This window comes from Phyllostomus hastatus, unplaced genomic scaffold (assembly GCF_019186645.2).
Source record: "Phyllostomus hastatus isolate PE091 unplaced genomic scaffold, TTU_PhHast_1.1 phas_contig_80, whole genome shotgun sequence".
Lineage (NCBI taxonomy): Eukaryota > Metazoa > Chordata > Mammalia > Chiroptera > Phyllostomidae > Phyllostomus > Phyllostomus hastatus.
In genome coordinates this window covers 43,912,261-43,927,047 of record NW_025333960.1, presented here as the reverse complement: position 1 = coordinate 43,927,047, position 14,787 = coordinate 43,912,261, and the positions used below count along the sequence as shown (strand labels likewise).

Genomic DNA, 14,787 nt, shown 5'->3' with positions numbered 1-14,787 from the left:
TGTGAGTATGGCCATCCTCATGCTGTCCCTCCCCTTTATAATGCCATCTTTATGTCCTCAGAGTGCTCAGAAAATGTAAGGTTGTTTATTAAAACTCCATAAAGTATAACATGATTCATTAAATGGAAAAGAAGTTAGAAGATGAAGTCAGGAAGAGAGAAGAACAGGCACATCACGAGGCTGGCCCACAGAACTCTACCATGAGGTGCCATGTACCTGCTAAGTCTAAGTCAACCGCTCAGTTTTACATTTTCTGGCAGGCAGTGCGAAGAAGAAATTACGACTAGTTCCATGGTTTACAATGTCCATTTGACTAAAGACAGTCAGTTCTTTGGGAGAAGTCCAGTTCTTTTTAATATATCTGTAAGGCCAGAGAACAAATTGTCCCGGTTATGCTCATAACGAGAGCCCTGAAGAATGTCTTCCACCGAATCCTTATAATACACACGGAAGCTACACCTCGGGAAACCCTTTGGAAAAGGATTGCACAATGCCCATCAAAGTCATATACAACTGAGGGACAGCGGGCAGTGTGGCCAGGCTGGTAAAGCTACCCTCTGATGGTACCAGTTAGCCCAAAGGTAGGTTGTAAAGTGTCCTGACGAGTGGATGGAGAGACAGTCCTCTGCGGACAGTCTCCTGTGATCAGATCTTTGCCTGCCATTGGCCAGCAGAGGGATCGAGTGTATGCCTCTTGCCAGGTACAGGCTCCATGATCTTCCCGCGTTACTAGCTACAGGTGAAGCCACTCGTTTGCACATTTCTGCAAGTAAAGATAGGATTGATGTTCCTTCTTGAACGCTAAGGACTCTAACAGGAAGAATTCCAGTAATAGGGCCCTGTTCACTCTCCCTGAGGACAGAAGGAAGACAGGACCCTCAGTCCTTTCTTTGGAAGGCCAAGATTTTCCTCTTTGGAGGCGGGGGAAGCAGATTTTTTTGTCTGCTGCAAGGGTATTTCCAGGCTTTGGACTTTTTCAGCTCCAAGTCTGGAAACTGTGAGGCAAACAGAAATCTCGGGGAAGTCACCATTGTGTTGTTCTTGGATTCCAAGACCCCAGGCTAGTCTCCCTTCTCCTCGCCACTTTCCAGAGTCTTCTTTTGTCTGTTTAGATATCATCTTCATGTTCATGGGAATCATAGGGAAAAAATACATCTTTTACATCTTCTTGGAAGAAGCCGCTCGATTCTATCTTAATTTCAACATTTACTTTACGAGACAAAGCACGAATTCTAGATAAAGACCTTTGTTAGAAGAGCTTGTTCTCTTCCAGGCCTGGCCCTTGTTGCATTTTCTGCCAGCCGTTCTCTTTAGTACTTCTTTGTTAAGACCAAGTGCTTTCACTGAAAGATAAATGGCAAAGATTAAAGGGAGCTCTAATAGCAGCTTATTGAGGTCCAATCTCATATTCAGAGGCCGTAAATGGATGATGAGGTTTCATGTTTATTCAACAATCCTCAGAGAGATTTTCTGCCACTTCCTCTAGTCACTGTCTAGTATACTAACCCAGCTAAGTCTGAGAGCCCCGTGTTTTCAAGGGGGCTTCTACAAATACCTCTCTCCCATCCTGAGACCTGTTTCAGGTTTTCACTTATTTGTGGTGACTTTTAGGGTAATACTCTCATGGAATACACAGGGAAATTTCCTGAGCTTTGTATTTGAGGAGCATAATATCTACCCCTTTCCCTGCCCCACTATCCTAAAACCACGTATTTCCCTTTGGTTCTCAAGTGCTGGGTCGTCACAGGACACAGTGAGATCATTTTGGATACCTGCCTTTAACATTTTTGTGAAATTTTTATTTTTTATCAATTTATGAATTTAAGAACATGTTGTGAATATTTCCGAGCTGGCCTGCCTCGGCAAAGCACTCTGAGTTCTTTCTCATTATCCCCGGAGAAGCTCTGAGTCTGCACTCCTTTCTTCCTTTCCCTCCTCCCGGGGCAGTGACTAGTCTCGGCTCCCGCCGCGGGTCACATTTCTGTTGGCTTTCTGCGCTGTTTTGATCCTCGGGTCTTCAGTTCATCTTTGTTGTGAAGCGTTTCTTCACGTCAATTTCTAATTTTTCTACTGGGATGACTGTTTTGCTGGTTTATAGATGTTCCGTGTGTATTATGGGTGCTGTGTCTTTATCAGTCATTGGTATTACCAGTGTTCTGAGGTTCTCCCACTCACGCTTATTTGATGACTAGAAGTTTTTAATTCTGTCTGGTCAAACTTATCAATATTTCCCTTTGTGGTTAATACTGCTTTATTTCTGCCTTTAAAAAAAACTCTTTATTCCAAATTCACGAAGATGTTCTTCTGCATTGTCTTCTGAAAGTCTTTGCATCCCCGATTGTATTCACAATCTACAGGGGATTTTTCCTTATTATGTGGTGAGGAAAAGATCATTTTTTCCTTTTTTATATGAATATCCAGTTGTTTCAGTACCATTTGTGAAAAGACTGTTCTTTTTATTACATTCTGCAAAATCATCTTTGATATAAATCAAGTCTATCAGCCTATCTCTGTGATATATAGAGATATGTAAGATAAAAGTGGCATAGGCATAGCATAATTTGCTTAATCAGTCTTCTACTGATATCATTAGATTGTTTTAACTTTTTAGGCTGTGATCAATAATGAGCTATATTTTACATGTATTTTGTGACATATGTATTATGTTATCATACAGTGTTTTTATAGTATAATTTATTTAATTTCATAGGATAAATTGTAATGGCTATCATATATCATTTGTACTTATGCAAGGATTTCTATGGTTTTATAGAAATTAATGTTTTTCTACAGTAAAACAAACTCTTTTTAAAGCCTCCTCATGCAAAACCAAAAGAGGAAAAGAGTTAAAAGACTTCAATATTGCAAGTTGGCCATGTGCGTTACTAAAGCTATGGAGACAACTCCGGGGTTTAGTGCTGTGTCACTCAGAGCACTGGGGGTGTGGTCTGCAGACCAGCAGAATCATTGGCAGCACCCGGAGCATGCTGGGAATGCAGAGTCTCCAGCCCTACCCCTGCCTCCTGGGTCAGAATATGCATTTTAACAAGATGCCCAATGATTTAATAAGATCCTTGATGCATATTAAGTCTGAGAAGCAATTTTTAGTGCATGATGTGAGACAAATGGAGACTTTATTTTTTTCTAATGAGAACATGCTCAGTAGAGTCACGTGGATTTCCATGACCTTTGTAATATTTGAGAGGCTATGAAAATCGAATTGTGATTGCATTGGATGCTGGCAACTAACTGTAAAACCTTAATAAGTGAAAATAATATTAATGTATTACTTTGTAAAGAGCTCATTTTCCAACAGTACATTCACGTTACCTTTTATGTCTACATAGTACAATTTTGTAAAGTAGAAGAGGTAGGAATTCTTATACCTGTTATACTGAGGTTTAGAAATGTGTGTGACTTCGAAGTCTTAGTGCTCCCAGGTGTGGAGGTCTTGTTGCCATGCGTGTTGCCTCATCACTCAAATAATATTGATGAGAAGAGAAATATTCAAAAGCCACACAATCAACTTTCGTTACCTAAACAGAATATTAGGCAAGTATGAATAACCCAAATTCAAACTTCACCCATCTTTTCTCTCAGTGGCTGCTGTACACTAAAAATATTATCTGGAATTTAATTCCCTCCCCTTTTTTCCCTTTGCCCTACTTTCAGGTAGCAGAATTACCAAAAGTAGGAAGCCAAAAAAATAAAAAGGCAAACACAGGCATTTCATAATAATATATGCCAACTCTGTATCATTGGACATCGGTTCTGATATATATGTAAAGTCTCCATCCCCATTCCCATGTTCTGACCCTGCTGTCCCCCCTAAATTCTGTGCATTCTGACGGGTGCTGGGTCTGTGGGTGTTCACAGTCAAGGCAGATTAGACATGCAAGTGCTTCGCCTGGCTCAGTACAATTTGGCTCAACTACCTGCTGGTGGAAGGAGAGTCCCAAGCAGCCAGAAAGGAGCTTTTGACATGAATTGACATTCAAGTTACATCGGAGCTAATCAGAGGCTGCCTCGTGGCTGTTTGTCTTCAGTGTGTGTTGTGCGGCATGTGGGGCCCTGGGCATCTTACTCACAGGATGCCCTGTAGCAGGGTAGCGAGTGACGAGAACCTGGTGGCGCCACTATAAAAACAAAGCAAAACAAACAAACAAAAACAGCATATGATGCATTAGTGAGTGTTTTACTCTCGTTTTTCCTTTGCCTTTCCAGTTGCCAGGATCTTCAGAAGGAGATCTCCCTTCTCCAGGAGCAGATCTCGCATCTGCAGTTCGTGATTCACTCCCAGCACCAGAACCTGCGCAGAGTCATCCAGGAGGTCAGGTTCTCTGGTAGATGGTCGGGTTGCAGCCAGAAGGCCAAGTATAGGCGGCTAGCCTGGGCTTGGCGAGCAGCGAGGTCCTCCTCCCCACAGACAGTTCCTTTGAATTCCCATCCAACAGGGCTATTTCCAAAGCCCTCTTGTGTCTGTCATGCTGACACCTGGAGTGTTCGCAGTGCAGGAGCTGGGGAAACTGTCTCACTGCTCTTCAGATGTCCCCGTGACTTTTAAAGAGTGTCCTCAGCCAGATAGTGGGCACGATTCATTTAGAGGATTTTGTCGATTTGGAGACTCAGCCTTAAGTTTCTTCATCAGTTTCCTGGAAATTGACTGAGGAGGAGTGTTAGGACAGGGGTGTCCTCTGGCCCGTCTTTTCTGGGAGCGTCCTGACAAGAAAAGAAATCATTGTATTAACAGCTGGATGGATGGTGGATTGTGCACTCAAACTGTTTATGCCAAGATGTGTGTCAATCTGGTTTGGGAGTTCTGCTTTAGACTTAAAATCCGACTGTCATTTTTTTTTACTGCCTAATAGTTGTTCCCAAAAGGAATCTTTTTAAATAACTCAAACACCTTCCTGACATAGCACTTGCGCTTGCTGGGCTAGGGCCTCCCCACGAGAATTGACTCATGGAAAGGACTTAGGGGGCATCCCGTGTCCTCATTTGACAGAGGAGAAAACTGAGGCCCACAGTAGTTAAATGACAGAGCTGCTGGTGGCAGAGCTGGCCGTAGCATCTACATGTTTCCTCTCTCCCTGCACCTTTCTGAACTGTATCCACCTCCCGGGCTCCACGTTGCCTCTTGGCTGATGCTTTTCTTCCCAAGTGAAGCAGGCTCGCCATATCATGTCGCTGGTTGACCAGCTGTCTGCCTGGGTTGCTTCCCCATGCCGGGCAGTGGCCTTGCATCTTGTCCATTGGCCTCTGTATCTGCAGGATGAAAATGTTATGTGGCTGAGACATAAAAGGATGAGCAATCCTGCTTTCCACCGAGGCACTCCTGCTCATTTGGTCTAAACAGGTTTCCCAAAGATTAAAATGTTTCACAGTACTCTCTGCACGCGCCTATCCCCAGGCGCCAATCTGCCCTGCTCTTCTTTTTGGCCTGCTGAGTCTCCTAGGCTTTGGGATTTAATTTTTTTCTGTTGGATCAACATGATATGACCGCAGAAATCTGCACAGTTTCTGATTTAAGTAACCATTCCCTTTGGTCTGACAAGAGTTTTCCAACTGTGTTTTCTAATACTTAGATGGAAGGCTTAAAAAATAATTTAAAGGAGCAAGATAAAAGAATTGAAAACCTGAAAGAAAAAGTTAATGTGCTGGAAGCCCAGGTAAGCAGAGAATCTGTTGCCTATGTTAGCGTGAATGTGACTATGTGAGTGTGTCAGTGTATCTGTGAGCCTGTGTGTGAATGTCTGTGTGTGTGCTCGTGCGTGATGGTCCGCATGGTGACACTGTTTGAGTGTGTCTGTGTGTGCATAGTGTGTGAGCGCGTCTGTGCATGAGTGTGTGTGACCATGCCTGAGTGTTTATCTGTGAGTGCATGTGCGTGTCTGTGTTTATATATGAATGTTTTCTGTAAGTGTGTGTTTGTGCCTCTTGATGCATAAGAAATTATAGCTTTGGGGACAGGTGCTCTGTCTGAATCATTATTAAAGTGTCAATATTAAACATTTTATGATGTTATTGAATTATGAATATTAAATATTAACAAATAATTGTTAAAAGTGCATCCTCATTCTCCAGAACACTTGCTGTCTTGGGGAGGGAGATGACATGGACTGGAATTAGGAGCTAGGTCAAAGCCACACCTGTGTGCATTTAGTGCTGGTCAGGTAGCCCGGTTTCTGTCTCCAGTCTGTTTTTTTCCCTCACTGAGGTATCCTCTCCCTTCCTCCAAGCTTTGCCTCCGGGCTCACTCACTTCAAGAAGCCTCTTGTTGTTTTCTTGTTTTTCAGTGTTTTAAAACTTAGCATAAGACTTTATAATTTACTGGGATGAGACATGTTTTTCTATCTGCCCACTCTTCCCCCTTAATGGGGGGGAAGCTCTTTTTAGTTTTTCAGCTGCTGCCCCAGGGGCTGGCAGTGCCCCTGCCTTACAGGAAGTGCAGCAAAGCCCCCACTGAGGCCGGGGTCCCTGCAGGCCCCACAGCAGCCTCAGCTCCACTTCCTGCTCAGGGCCGCCCCTCCTGTCTCTGTCCAGTGGCTGGCCACTGACTGCCTGGGCCTGGTCACCTTTTGCACGTCAGCCCCCAGCATATCCACTTCCTGCGCGCTGTTGCCCCCACGCTGCCCTGTGCCGGGGAGGACGGAGATGCTCTGACTTCCGCTGCAGACCTCAGCCTCTCTGGGGGCTCTGCTGGTCCCCGCATGGACCTCAGGGGGGCCCCATGAGCACGCTGCCAGCTCGCCCCACACCATCCCTTTCACCGCTGTGTCCTTTCCGCTTCCCCCATCAGAAGAAAAAAATCATAAGAACAGAGAGAGAGGTTGTAAATAGTTTTACATTGTAAATTTTGTAGCCATTGCCCTGTTCTGCCCCTTCTCCCCTCCCAGAGGACACTGTTGTCTTTCCTCTGGAGGGTGAACTCTTCCAGCCTCAGGCTTTCCTTGGAGTCTCACCTTCGGTGGGTTGCACGGGCCTGTTCCCTCGATAAACACCACGCTCACAGCTGTGTCCAGCTGAAAACGCTGATTGTGGAGTAGTTGGCTCCGCACTCGTGTCCACTCTGGTGCCCAGTAAGGGCTGCCCAGCTCATACATTGGAGGCCTCAGAGGGTGTGACCCGTGTCACCATTGGGCCTCTTCCTTCTAAGAAATGTCCCTAAAGGCATTTTCTCACAGCTTTTCTCACTGACTGGCCTTTTGGCAAATCCTAGTTGATAAAATATTTTTATTGTACCAATTTTGCATAACTAACATACTCATTCATTCCACACAAATTAGGGCATATGGATAAGCAGCTAGAATAAGAAAATCATGCAAACACACCATCAGTGGGCAATCACTCAGCCCATTTCATAACCAACTGCCTTTAAGTTTTAAAAACCAGATACTGAGCTGAGTTCCTTACATATTTTTTATCTCATTTTAGTACCTGTGAAGAAGAGACTATGATGGTATCTATTACACAGGTGAAGAAATTGGGCACAGGGAGGTTAAGTGACTGAATGAGGTCACACAGCTAGGGAGTGTGTGACTTCATAGGCATCAGTGACTCTCGACTGGCCACGTTCCATGTTCTGATGGAAGGGCCGGAATAGCGCGCTTGCTGCCAGGGAGTGACGCAGGGTTGACCAGAAGCAATAAGCATGTGTGGCTGATGCAGGTGCTAGCTATGTGATCTCTGCATATTTTTTTTTCAACTTTAGAATAAAGAACTAAAAACCAAAGTGGCACTTTGGTCTGAAACTCCTAGGACAATGGCGTCTAAGGCCGTGGCTACAAGGTAAAGTCTTTATTCTATCCCCACGTACCTGCGCGCCTCTGTTGAACCTTCAAGAACCCCACTGGAGGAAGATTCCAGTGTATCCCTGCTTATGTAATCGTTTGTTTGCCGTCCGTTTCTCAGTGTTTCATGACTAGGAACCGTGTTCATCTTGTTCACCACTGAATCCTCGAAGACTAACATATACATTCTTACTGAATAAATAAAGGGATACATTCAGATATCTTTGTCCTCTCCTTTGCTGCAAAACAAGCTCAATCTGGGCCGTAACACTTTCTCCAGACAAAACAGGTCCTCTCCTCTCGTGTCCTTGTCCCTGCACTGCTCACGTGTTCTGTGCCATCGATGACTGTTTTAATTATGAATTGCATGTATTTATTTAAATGTCATATCTGTACCGCAAATCAAAGGGATTGTAATGTCGAGAGGGGAGGAATAGTTTCTTGTGTTTCCCTTTATTTGCTGCATTGCTAAGGACAAGTGCCTTCAATAATTACCTAATAATGAGCGAATTGAGCAATCAATGATAATGACCCACTAAAGCAATGGAAATGATCGTTGGCACCATCAAGCTCACTTTCTAGTGTTCACAGAATCCGAAGTGACAAGTTGTAGAAAGAAGAAAAGGCTTCTGTTCTCAAATCTCCTTTCCATAATGCTCTGTGAAATTATTACTTAAAAGAAATCACAGCCTATAATCACATGAATCATTTAAAACATGATTAAAAACTTTCTGTTCTAGCAGCTTTTGAATTTCCCAGTCCAGTCCCTCTAGGACAGAAGCCCGTTTGCCGAAACCCTCTTCGGCACAGGCCTGTGCTGGGGAATCCACCACTGCGATTAGTGGCAGGCTAGCAGATCAGGCCGGTGCATCTCCGCCTTCAGAACTCCCTGCCGCAAGCCTGCTCCCCTTCGCCAGTGACTCCTGCTGGTGAATATCTGTAATCACAGGCGCGAGAGGAAACCGGTGTGAACAAGTCTTTTAACATCCTTGGGCCCCAGGTGCTACATTCTCAACATTTTGGCCACTAGCCCTGCACCTTCTAATAAAGAAAAGAAAGTGTGCCCGGCAGTATTAAAGGAGGCGGTGAAATGCTCACATTTCAGAAGCAATGAGAGAAGGAGTCACTTCAAGGGGTAGGAGAGGGGGGAGGGTGAAGAGTTTAGGAGAGAAAGGCAAATAGGACTTTCTGAGGGAAGGGCGGAGGGTCAATTTTTTGCTCCCTTACCAGGGTCGATGTAAGAAACCTCCAAAAATTCTGTAGAGAATTTTGGAGCTTATATGAGCCAAACTGACAACAGTTGCTGGGGAGCAAAAGCTCAACGGATTGAGAAGAGGCTCCGGAGAATGGCCATTTTGCAGCTCCTGCTACACAGTAGAACGAAAGGAGGAGACCTAAGGGGGAGCGGGTTACGTGAAGCTCACTGGTGGTAGATTAGGGAGGTGGGACAAAAGCAAAGCGGGAAATCTCTGACATTGAATAAAGAATAAGACAGAGACAAATCCTCTTTTGCACTGGTGGATACAGGATAGTTAACAATTAATGTTTAGAGCAAAAAGAGCTGGTATGCAGAACAAGAGACCAGTGAGGGGTTCCATGCCCAGCTCTGATGGGAGATTGTGCCCTGGGGGGTCTGGGAAAAGGAACCGACCCTGACATTCCAACATTGCATGCTACTGTAGATGCAAAAAGAAAATAGACTGGCTAAGTTAAGGTAAAGATCGACCTTTGTCAAGGAGGTTATTGCTCTAGGACATGTCTACATGCCATGACTTGCTTTGAGTTATAATAGTTTTAAATTTGCACAATTCACATCATCCTATGGGGTTACTTTCAGCCTCTGAGTTTGTAAGGCCACCACGCAGGCCTCCTTGGAGCTTGTCAGGGTTATACGTGGTCCCTTTTCTGGCCACACCAGACGCCATTCCTCTTGGGGTGGCGTGGCCGACATCCACTGTTCCGACCCTGGAGGGAATGGAGCTAGACAGAAGTTAATTAATGAGCAGCTGCAGTTAATTAGTAGTTAAAGGTATTTTAGTTTTAAAGATTTCTGTTCTTCCTATGACTTGGGAAAGATCATGTGGAAGCATTGTCTAATTGAAATAGGGAAACTGGACTGAATATGCCCTTCGTTTTATGATTTTTGATAGACATTGCATTGTTAATGGTGTGATGGTAATGACGGTATTCTGGGGGGTGGGAGACCCGAGGGTCCACAACCCACTGTGTGTTTTTGGCTTCACGCAGGAGAGAATCAAATTCAAGCCAGCACAGAGTTTAAAGTGAAAGTTTATTAGTGCAGCCTCGAGTTTAGAGTGGAAGAGAGTTTATTAGTGAAGCCGGAAGGGGAGAAGGCTACTCTGCAAGCAGAGCAGCCCCCACCCAATGGGATCTACTTCTTTTATTGAGGTTCAGTGAATCGAGGCGCATAGCATTCAATAAGGGGGAGGATCGGGATTTTTCCCAGATGGAGACTTTTCGGAAGAGCTCCCCACCATTGGCCGTGTTGTGTTTTTACACTGGCATTTTGTTTCTGAGTGTGGCCGTCGGGGTGTGTCGTCTAGCATGCTACTGTGTTACGATGAGCGTATGATGAGACTCGGGGTTACTCCAGGTGAGACTAGTCATCGTGTGGGATTCAGCTAGTGGTCTGCAGGTGCTCAGCCGTAAATCCTGTGGGGTTGGTGTTACTATTTCTGGGATAGGCCTTGTAGCCCTCGTCTGTTACGGCCATGCCACCACATACCCTATCTCAATGGGAGGTCTCCTGTTTGCACAGTGAAATATGATGAATTGGCTGCTTTCAGAATGTAAGTGGTAGTATGTTTTGATAAGTCTGGATTCACCAACATAAATGGAATTATTACTCTAGGGAGAGACTGGAGTTTAAAAGGCACAAAGATGTACATTTAAAAATTGATCTAGGCAAATCTCATAGAATCTGTTTCTATGCTATCTGTCACAGTAAGTACCAAAAAAACAAGTTTTGTTTCTTTTCCTCAAACATTAGAACATATAGATGTTTCTTGGGTTGAACACCGGAAGAAGTGGCTTGCTGGAGATTGGGGGTCATGTTAGACAACGACAATGACAGCAACAACAAAACACACACATATACACATACATGTGCGTGCACATGTGCACGGGGAGGACAGGAGATCAGGCTGTGTAAAACCCGCATAATTACAGCATCCTGAGGGAACAGTGATGTGTTTCCCGTGTCCGAGTCACTCTGGGGCGCGTCTGCACCAAGTGCGGTGCTCTAGACACAGGCTCTAACCCTCACGTCCCCTAACACTTCCTCCCTCTTGTCCTCGTACAACTCAGTGGATTAAGTTTAAGGCTGTCACCATATGATTCTCCTTCATTTCATGGGGAATTACAGCCCATCAATTAACCACCACCTCTTAGATGAAAGCAGTCGCTTCTCATGGGGCCATATAGGGTGACGGGGATGGTAATGGTGGTGGTACAGCATTTACATCATTACAGGTTAATGTGCTTGATCTTGACAACTGTGTGGTCTTTTCCACAGCGACCTGAAGACTGAAGGCAACACCCCCTACTTCATGTTGGTTAGGCTACGGAAATGAGCTGGCTGGCTGAAGATCGAATGGGAAAGAACACTACGTGGGCCTTATTTGTTCCTTGAAACACAGTGGAAACTTGCATGTTCGAAATGGCTCAATGCCAGTATTTCATGGAATTCATTATACATCAATAGCTTTGCAGGAAGATGACACTCCAGGAAATCAAACAAATACATATTTGAGGGAAGGAAATCTTTCTTCAGAACTTAATAAATGGGTAAAGAAACCAGGTTCCTTACCCTGATGGAAGATGAATTCTGTTTTTAAGTTTTAAAAACCTGAATCTTTTTTGCAGGTTTTTGCTGAAGGGAGTGGTTTAAGGTTATCAGCTTTGACCTTTTCATAATGGCTTCCATTTATTTAAGTAGAAGGAAGAGTTTTTATGTGTATGAATGGGTGTTGTGTTTCAAAGTTGACTTTTGAATAATAAAAATATCTTACCATGATTTAAGTTCATCTTCTGACCATTGTTAGAGGAACAGTTATTTTCTACTGGACTATGAGCAGGGGAAGTTTCTTTTTAGCTAATTCTCCAGCACACACAACCCTCCCACGTTGAAAGTCATGGCCAGCTCCCCACACCTGAGGAACAGGGACTGTAAGTTGGTTGCTAAAGGCACCACCACCCCCCTCCAACACACACACATAAGTACAAAGGAATGCACTTTGTGATTAATTTTCTTTTTCCATAGTCATTATATTATCCAAGTCATGTTGTTAGCTCATACCTCCATAAAAAATACATGTGTCATGAGTTCAAAGAGCAGTGGCTGCTGTCTGCAGCCGGGAAGAATTGGACTTCATGAGTTCAAATCATGTGTACAGTGCTTTTGTGAAAATGTGCTTGAATTTGCATACAGGCTTTCATTACAGGTGGAATTTATGATTGCCATAGAGCCGAACTCTGACTTGGAGAAATGCAAATAGTGACGTTCAGGAAGACAGAATGCTCGTTGGCTAAAGGAATAAAGGGAGACTTAGCCACCCTACGGGCTGAATTATTTTTGGCCTTTTGATCATCCTCTCTGGTGTACAACTACAAACATTTTCTCAGGAAAGATGCTTAAAGCCTTTCAATGTGGAATGTGAAATATCAGTGTTATCTATGAAATATTTAAAGCTATGAACAATTGAGGTGGAGTAGTGGATTTATAAATTCACCAGAGTACTGTAACCCTTGCAATGTTACATAGCTGTGCAGTAGAAAAATTTACCTTTCACTCAGAGATTTTGTAGGTTCCTTTTACCCTTCAATCATTATGCTGGATTATAGTAAATATGAGATTTGTGAATGAACCCATCTAACTGAGCTAACCACATGGGTGGTTTCCATTAGAAAAATATATTTTAAAGTAAAAAATGGAAAGACACTGTTAGATTTTATGTTGGTTTAACTATATTCACTTTTGATACAGAAGGACAGTTGGATGAAATACAGATAGGACCTTCTCATGGGGTATCCAGGTTCACTTTGGAATGAATGGCCTTTGGACCTTCTGACTATACCAACAAGCAGGTTCAGATGCCTAAAAAGATCTGAACTCTTCAAACACAAAAGTATTATTTTAGTAGCATCAGGATTATTTATTTGTCATATGTAGATTATTTTCTGTAGCCTTACTATTTCAACTTTTATCATTTGAAATACTTTTAAATAAACATTTCTGAGTCATAAAACAAATGACAGTGAAAAATTTTTCTTAGTCTATTAGTAGCACACAGGACATACACAGAAAGAAACACTAGTTCAGTTGAGTCAAAATAATTGTACTTATGGTAACTAATATTGGATAAGAAGGTCCGAGGTGAGCCTTGAAGTGAATACATGGAAATTTAGTTTCACTTTGATTACCTGTAGTGTTGTAATTTATTATTAACAAATGTTTAAACAATTGACACATCTTTTGAATAATTGTTTATACCTTATAATACAGAACCTTATAGTTTGTAAAAGTTTTTTTATTTCTTTTAACATTAAAATCACTATGAATAAATGAATTGACTACTTTTTATTTGACCTTTCATGGTAATATAATTAATAATAAACTGATTGTTTTTGTCAGTAAAAAAGATTTAAATAGCTCCCTAGATTTTCTGCTAATTTTCCCTGGATCCAAATCAATGGCAAAAGTAATCTATTATGTTTTTATTCTAAATTTGAAAAAAAAAAAGTAGCATCATGAAATTAAGAACACAAACTTCTAAAATTCTTTCATATCTCTTCACTTTGAAAATTCTTAACTCCTCTGACTGGCAAATTATTACAGCATCCTTTAATATCAAAGTAGGGATCCAATTCACCAATAACTGATAATTTCCTCAAGTAAAATCATAATCATTGTAATTCTCTTTCTTTTCTTCCCTTCTCTTATTTTTTGACTAGAAATATTAAGGATGAAACAAAGATTTAAATTGTTGAATTTAATTGCTTTGTCATTAAAGTATATACTTATGGGTTTAAAATTGTGGTAGAGCCCTGGCTGGTGTGGCTCAGTGGATTGAGCACCAGCCTCCAAACTGAAAGTTCACCGGTTCGATTCCTTGTCAGGGCATATGCCTGGGCTGCTGGCCAGGTACTTCGTTGGTGGCGATCAAGAGGCAACCAATCGATGTTTCTGTCCTTCTCTTTCTCCCTCCCTTGTCTCTCTGAAAATAAATAAAATCTTTTAAAAAATAAAATTGTAGTAGAAATATGGGAAATTAGGGTTTGTCCTAGGCATGCAAGGTTGGCTTAGTAATGTTCAATGTGTTGATAATGGTAATGTTTTCATGGGCACATGTCTTCGCAAAAATTAATAAATGATACAATTTAAATATTTGAATATTTTCTTCAATAAACTAGTAAAAATTTAAGTTAGCAATGTTATTTTGCAGTCCACCCAATCAATTTGCTGTGCAGGATTCATTTATTTTTGGGGGAACAAATATTTACTGAGTGCCACCTATTTGCCAGGCCCTGGTCCAGACAGAGGTCAGGGCTATAGCAGTGAGGAGGGGGGAAGGCATCCTTGTGGACAGGAATTTTTTTTAATCTCTACCTTTATATAAATGTACCCAGTGATGAGGAACAAATAATAAAGTTAGAGCTGTTTGTGGACTGCGAGGAAAAATAAAGTGGACTCAGGGATCCGGAGTTACCAGGGATGAAAGGCTCTGGCCAGAGTTTTCAATCAGGTGATAAAAGCAACTACAGCAACCATAGATTGGTCATTTAAATAGATGGTCATTTTAAGAACTTGCTTACTATACTGTACACCTGAAACCAATACAGAATCATACTGAAAGTAAACTAATTAAAAAATAAAAGTAAAAAAGCGGAAGAACTGAAATTACAAAGCATCACTTCTGGTGCATTTAAAAAATAAAGAACTCTCTTTAAAGATAACATTTAAACGAAGATGGGAAGG

The 14,787-nt window shown here is 42.4% G+C and overlaps 1 protein-coding gene across 2 annotated transcripts in view; it reads left to right on the top strand.

Annotated features, from left to right (window-relative positions):
* The window catches only part of CCDC68 (coiled-coil domain containing 68), a 42,929-nt gene extending 31,093 nt beyond the window's left edge, over positions 1 to 11,836 (top strand). For both annotated transcript variants that reach the window (XM_045849986.1, XM_045849985.1), the window contains exons 10-13: positions 4,225 to 4,330; positions 5,586 to 5,669; positions 7,712 to 7,788; positions 11,326 to 11,836. In XM_045849986.1, coding sequence (XP_045705942.1) covers positions 4,225 to 4,330; positions 5,586 to 5,669; positions 7,712 to 7,788; positions 11,326 to 11,383 — 325 coding nt within the window. In that variant the 3' untranslated portion in view covers positions 11,384 to 11,836. The remainder of the gene's footprint in view (positions 1 to 4,224; positions 4,331 to 5,585; positions 5,670 to 7,711; positions 7,789 to 11,325) is intronic.
* Positions 11,837 to 14,787: the final 2,951 nt, after the last annotated feature.